Source organism: Phaethon lepturus, unplaced genomic scaffold, assembly GCF_000687285.1.
Source record: "Phaethon lepturus isolate BGI_N335 unplaced genomic scaffold, ASM68728v1 scaffold5162, whole genome shotgun sequence".
In the NCBI taxonomy this organism is placed as follows: Eukaryota; Metazoa; Chordata; class Aves; order Phaethontiformes; family Phaethontidae; genus Phaethon; species Phaethon lepturus.
The window spans coordinates 72,868-79,324 of NW_010521106.1; the positions used below are offsets into that span (position 1 = coordinate 72,868).

At 39.1% G+C, this 6,457-nt stretch overlaps 1 protein-coding gene across 1 annotated transcript in view; it reads left to right on the forward strand.

Annotated features, from left to right (window-relative positions):
* CAMKMT (calmodulin-lysine N-methyltransferase) overlaps positions 1–1,847 on the forward strand; it is a 45,309-nt gene extending 43,462 nt beyond the window's left edge. Inside the window, exon 9 of the mRNA XM_010281394.1 lies at positions 1,358–1,847. Coding sequence (XP_010279696.1) covers positions 1,358–1,435 — 78 coding nt within the window. The 3' untranslated portion in view covers positions 1,436–1,847. The remainder of the gene's footprint in view (positions 1–1,357) is intronic.
* The last annotated feature ends 4,610 nt before the right edge of the window (positions 1,848–6,457 follow it).

Consider the following 6,457-nt stretch of genomic DNA (forward strand, 5'->3'; position numbering starts at 1 on the left):
GTCGGGCATCTACCATCCTACTTTTCCAGACTCTCTCAAGTTTTCTTTTGATAGGTGTGTAGCTCATTGGAGTTGGGAAGTTGATAGAACTTTAAGGTACAAATAGAATATGGTCTGTCTTCACGCAGAAATTGCCGGGATAGCGTGAAACTGATGGGTAATCCTGTGCAAACAAAGTGAACCACCTGTGGTAAAGTTAGAGATCTTGGGAAGCAGATTGTCCTTACTTTAGTAATTATACACAAACACTTCTTAGTAAAGTGGATTAGAATTTGAAGAATAGATCAGCTTTATGTTCCACTATGAAAAAGGAAAAGTGTGTTAATTGCTCATAGACAGTAGCTTACACAGAGGCACTTCACAGCTGAAGAATATGATATGGAAAAGACCTTTGTTTAAATAACAGGAGCCGGGTTGTGACACAGGCCGACTAAAATCCTTAACGCACGGCAAGGAAAATAAGGGCAAAACAATATGGGATAAGAAGAGTTCTGGCTTTAAATGTAGTATTTCTCAGGGTGGGGGTCATTTGTGTCAGGCATGGCTAAAGGCACTTCTGTTTTTTACATTTCTTCCGTAGGCTTGCATTAAACGTATGCAAATATTTTTATGTGAGGCAGTTACAAAACTTAATGAGTAGTTTCCACATACTACAGTTTAATATGTATATGTATTTTCAATTGCATTTAACCAGAACACCTAAGAAAATAAACGTTCTTTTTTTTTTTTTTTAAATATATTCTTTTAGTGCAAATCAGAAGAGCACACGTAACAATACCCCTAGCAACTGGAATTGTACCACTCTAATTATCAGGTTATAATTCTTTCTTACAATAAGAATTTTTAAATTAAACCGTATTAATAAATAAGCCCATCAAGATCTGCATTACAGCCTTGGAAATGGCTTGCAATTACGTAAACCTTCAGGTAAGATTATGGTATTTCAGAGGTCTGAAACAGTCGTTGATCTTAAATACCAAATATACAGCAGTAGGGATAAACTTTTAGCCTTTGTTCTGAAGTTCCTTGCTTAGTGGTTTTAATTCAGGCCTTAAATCTCACTTGAATATAACTTATTTAATACAGCAGCTTGGGACTACACATTTTTTATAGGCAATGTTCAACTATTTATTGCTTGAATTAGTTTGTCTACAAACTCTGACCAACTCCTGATAATATTTGACATACTGTACCATACCTGTGATAGTATTTGACCTTGAGATTTCTTTTTGTAGTTATTAAATGTTTAAACTTTAGTAGTATCATTTGCACCTGGGAACAGAGTTAAGCAAGAACTGTCAGTATTTTAAAAATGCTTTCATACAATTTGCTCACTTTATCCATTTTTTATTTGCAGTTGAAAAATGAAGAAAAAGATACATATGAGGAAAACCTCCATTACCCTTTTCTTCTCGTTTTAACCAAACACAGATAGAAGATGACACTTTTTTTGTTTGCGGTTTTTTTTGTTGTTTTAAGGTAGACTACTGAAAATTAATCTATGTATGTATGTGGATGGTCTGGAAGTGGGAGGGTTCAGTTCCCCCCCTTTTTGTTCCTGAGTCATCATTAGAGCAATATTTCTAATCTAAATGCTGAGGAACATATCGTGGCTCGTTTCACAGTGTGTAAACATTGAGACATCTTTTTGGTATTATTTTAGAACTTATTTTTCCAATTAGATGCCAGCCTAAAACCGGTCAGGCTTCACGTGTACACATTAACAAAGGTGTAAAGCTGGCTTCCTTCTCCTTTGTGCCTTTAAACTTGCATGTGCTTTGTTAATCTCTTTAAATGTTATTTTCTGGGTTACTTGAAAATACGTGAATAATGTACTTTGTAGATTTATATAACTGGTTGTAAAGCAGTAAATGCATTCACACTTAATTAGTAAGGAAATAGTTGTCTTAAGATCTTTTAGAAGTGCACCTATTGAATGCTCGGATTTTTCTGCCTTTTTTTTTTAAATTCCACTGTTGATTTTTCTACCCGTGATTGAGATGTCCTCATTTGGTTCAGTGTTGAAGGCTTTTTTATATATACATATGTATATATGTTTTTTTCCAGCAGGACTTTTCCTCCTGTAGATGTATAAGAAATTATACATCAGACAAAAGCCTCATAAACTGACCATTTGTCCTTTGGACACAATAGCCTGCCCAGCCCCTCTGCTCCTCCTCTCCAATTATGTGTGATTAGTCTCAGTGTGTTGTGTCAAGAAGGGGGAGTGTGCTGAGTGCTTATTATCTGTTTAGGTACAAGAAGAGCACATTTAGGTTCTGACTATGAATGGAAAGTGAGCCTTTATCAGGACTAAAATCTAAATGCTACTACCCTAGAAAACGCTTTAAAAAAAACCCATCCTTTTCTGATAAATTCCAAGAAACACTATAACAACCAAAGGATTTTGTAGCGTAATCAAACTATCTCCCTTAAATTAATTTATAGTGTGATATATTGTGGCCCAAGTATTTGATGAACATTTAATGTGACTTTTCTTGTACTGGGAAATACAAAAATCCTACAAAGAAACAGGAGCAATTTTGTATTTTCTTAACAGTTTAATAGACCATTTTAATATCTTCTCAGAAAAACAACCTGGATCATTAAAGAATCCTCTACAGTCTCTTAAAGGACAACACTTTTTAAATGATGAAAAAAGAGAGAGAGGCAGAGACCATGACTGAGAGAGGGAGGTACTAAATGCAAGGAAGTGCAGAGGATGATGCTGAAATACATTAATTAAAAGAACTCCAGTTCGGCAATACGTGTTCTTCCATATTTAACAAACTGGGCAGCATGTAAACCACGCGCTCATGAAAGTCCCTTTCTCTTGGCTCTTCTCAAGCAAATTTCTTCACTACCGGTTTGCATGTCCTTGTATTCAATACTTTTTATGCTCCATTAGAGCACCTAGATGGATCTCAGAAGGCATAGGTCAAGTCGCAGTTAGATCATACATTTCTTTCTCACAAAAACTTGAATTGCAATGCCAAGTGATGGGCTAACATCACAATAACAGCAATTTATTCCTCTTTTGATAAAAAGCAGCCTATTCTCAGTGTTAGATAAAGACCAGGGGCAATGCAAACCAACCATTTATCCTAGAACTGAGTAGTATATCTTCCCTATAGCCGGTATGAGCTTCATATTCAAACTCTTGTTGGAAGATACTTGTCTAGTAAGAAATCAAAAGCATTTAGGAGTAACTTAAAATTGCTGTGAAGGTGGCTTTAGTTTAATTAGGTTTGTTTTGTTTGTCCCACACAGCAGCGCCTTTGTTTTCTCTAAAAACATGTACAAGGAAGTCTTGATAATCAACAAAGGAGTGTGGAAAACAGTGAAACATTAAAATTTGTGAACTTTTTAATTTTGAGGGGGCTTGAATGTCTGCTGTAAAGTAATCTAATAAAGATTGTTAGTTGCCAAAAATAGAACCAGTGTCACTGAAAGTTGTGGTTTTGTCTCTAAGAAGAAAACAGTTTTACTCAAATTAGTAGCTGATAATTGCTTTTTATTTCTTTAGTGTCTGTCGTTTGAGTTGAAGGCTTTGCACCGTTGCAACCACCCCTAAAGTGTGTAATTGATGGCTTGTTTACCAAAGAAGCATTTAGGCTTCATCCTGCAAACTCACATTGGAGCTCCACAGGCAGTAAAGTTACTCATCTACATAAGTGCTTGCAGGTTTCCTCCGTGTAGATATTTTAGAGGTACATAAACATGCTGTCGTCTTGATTTTTTGTTTTAAAACGGATGTAGAATAGTCACAGGTGTAGGATTTACTGTCTATGAGGCACTAAAAGTGTTCTTTTTTGGAGACATCTCTCAGAGTCCCTCGTGTTAGTAAGGACTTGATGAATTGTTTCTGAGCTCTTAAATCTTAATAAAAATAAAGAGCTTATTCATACGTCAAATATCTTTGCTAAGAAAAAGTTAGGCAGTTTATCAAATCACGCTTATAAAATGTATCAGAGCCTTCCACGTGATGTGCTTTAATTAGTCTCTGATACTAGGTCTATTTTTAATGATATAGTTTACTGTCTTCTGTAAGAGAATATTGAGTTTTGTGTTTGCACTTCGAAGATGAACGACACCGTGCAAGAGCTATGTTGCACCAGGAATGGAAATGTTAGGTTGATGCGAGTTTTCCTTCACGTAAGTTGGTAGTTTTTAGAGCAATGTTGTGTCTTCCTCCTTTCTCGGAGGAAAATGGCAGAGAGAAATGATCTTCTTGTGGACATCCATTCTCCTGGGTGCAGCCCTAATGCAGCTGGTGCCACTGGCAGTGAGGTTTGATCTTCAGAGTATAAAAGACCAAGAAAAAAATATTCCATTTCCTGCTGTGAGATCTGGCAAAGGCTTTCTTAAAAATTACAAACTAGTCCTATCTGATAGCATTCTGGAAGAATGGGACAAATCTTTCCGTTTGCCAAATAAGTTTGTTTTGAAATGAAAAATGTCTTAAGAATGTGAGATGAGGCAGGAGAACTTACTATGCCAGGTATCGGTCCAGCTGCAAACCCCTTATTAGACGAGTCATTCACATTTTGCCTGTGGCTTAATGGCTACGTGTTTCCATGAGGAGGGAAAGGGGATTAAAATTGTTCCCCCCGTGAAAAGCATCCTTACATCTGGAGCCTGGCTGCCTACGGTTTATCAAGTGTTACATCTCCATTACAACTCTCCTTCGCTGTTCCCTGAACAAAAGGGGATGCCGTGGGTGGAGCTTTTGATCTAACTCCTGCTACGGCCGGTGGCATCGCCGATGTGGAGGGGGAAGAGGGGGAAGGCAGCAGCACGCTGCAAGTCAAACAGAGCAGCGGTTTATTACCGTCTTCCACCCGTTCTCCCTAATGCAAGGGGGAAGTAGCCGGGTCCCTGTCTTTCCACAGGGCAAGTTATAAATGCATAGTTTAGCCTGGATTTCTTTATGTGTGGCTTTCTTCTTCTTTAGATCATGCTGGTGGAGAGTGCTGGGACAGTGTGTGCTGGCGGTCGTATCTAAAATGTTTTCTGCGCACCATGGTCATCCCATGTTGGGTCCTCAGGGAAAGGGACAATTTTTGCGCTTTCTGCCTTCTGATTCACTTTTTAGATTGTCCCGAGTCTGATTAAGATGGTTCGTCATCCCTTCGCTGTCACAAATCGCTAGCCTGACATTGGTCATAAGCACAGCAGCATCTTCTGAAAGCTGATTTTCAATATTATTCTCATCTGCACTGCAGCAGCACTTACTTAACCCAGCCAAAATGGGGACACCCTGACGCGAAGCCCCGTAAAGCTGAAAGAAAGCCAGTACGTGACTTAGTGAATTTGAAGCTGAATGTTTAAATAAATGAGGACGCTCCGGACCATGCCCATTCCCCAGGCAAGGGAACCTGAGGCACAGACAGTATTGCTGTCTCATTTGCCTGTAGCCATTGAGAAAGCGGCCAATATACTCTAGAACTGACCCCAGACTTTGTGAGACCTCAGTGCAGCATCTCCTCGGCAAGATCCGTCTCCCTCTCCGACCTGTGGACGCTGCTCAAACAGCTGATTGTAACAAACCTAACTTTTCTTTCCCATTTTTAAAGGGTTTAGCCTATTAAGGCTCCTTGCTTAGTCAGCAGCTGGCTTGCTGCCAAAAAGCCCAGCATATTGTTGTGGCTGGGTAAAAGCTGGATATTTTCCATCTCTGTCCAACAGCGGCATTGGATCTTCATTGTCTTCTTGTGTGCAAAGTGTGTGGAAAGTAGAGGGAAGATGCATGGAGCAGTAGTCCAGATGGCATTCCACAGCCTGAGAAGAAACATCTTGACCCTCAAATCTGGGTTAAACTCAACAGATGCCAAGCCCCCAAAAACAAAGAGCTGTCGTGGCTGACGACGGCGAAGGAGCAATAGGCCTTCGGTAACAGAAAGTATCTTTTCTTTTGGATGCATTTCCCTGCAGAAAACCGACACGGTGTCACTGGTAGGAGATTGCTCGTTAAAAACATGCAAAACCCAATAATGGTCCTCTGCATTAGGCAGCCTCCCCCTTCAGTCGTAAGATGTGGCCCCGGGTGAGGGGTTATGCTAGCAGAAAAGGATTTGAACGTTCAGCCTGCGTTGTGCCCTGCCAGAGCCCGCACGCTAAAAGACCCGTTATTTTTTCCTGACTCTGACTTCAATTAATGTACTTTTAAAATGATTAAACATATCATGCTGTGACTTCTAAAATGTCAACAAGCTTCTAAACTTGGGAGACAGGAATGTAATAAAATAGGTAATAGGAGATTCAGTAGTTAATAGAGGCCCTGAAGTGCGAGTGTATACAGTAGCTGTATATTGGAAACTGTGCAAATGAAGATGGCTTAGTGTTGCAAACTGAGGAAGAAAATTGTTTTTAATTAGCACCTTCATAAGAACTGCTGATTAATACTGTTTGGTTTGGTGAAAAGCTTTCAGCTGAGTAATTTGTACAGCCATTACAA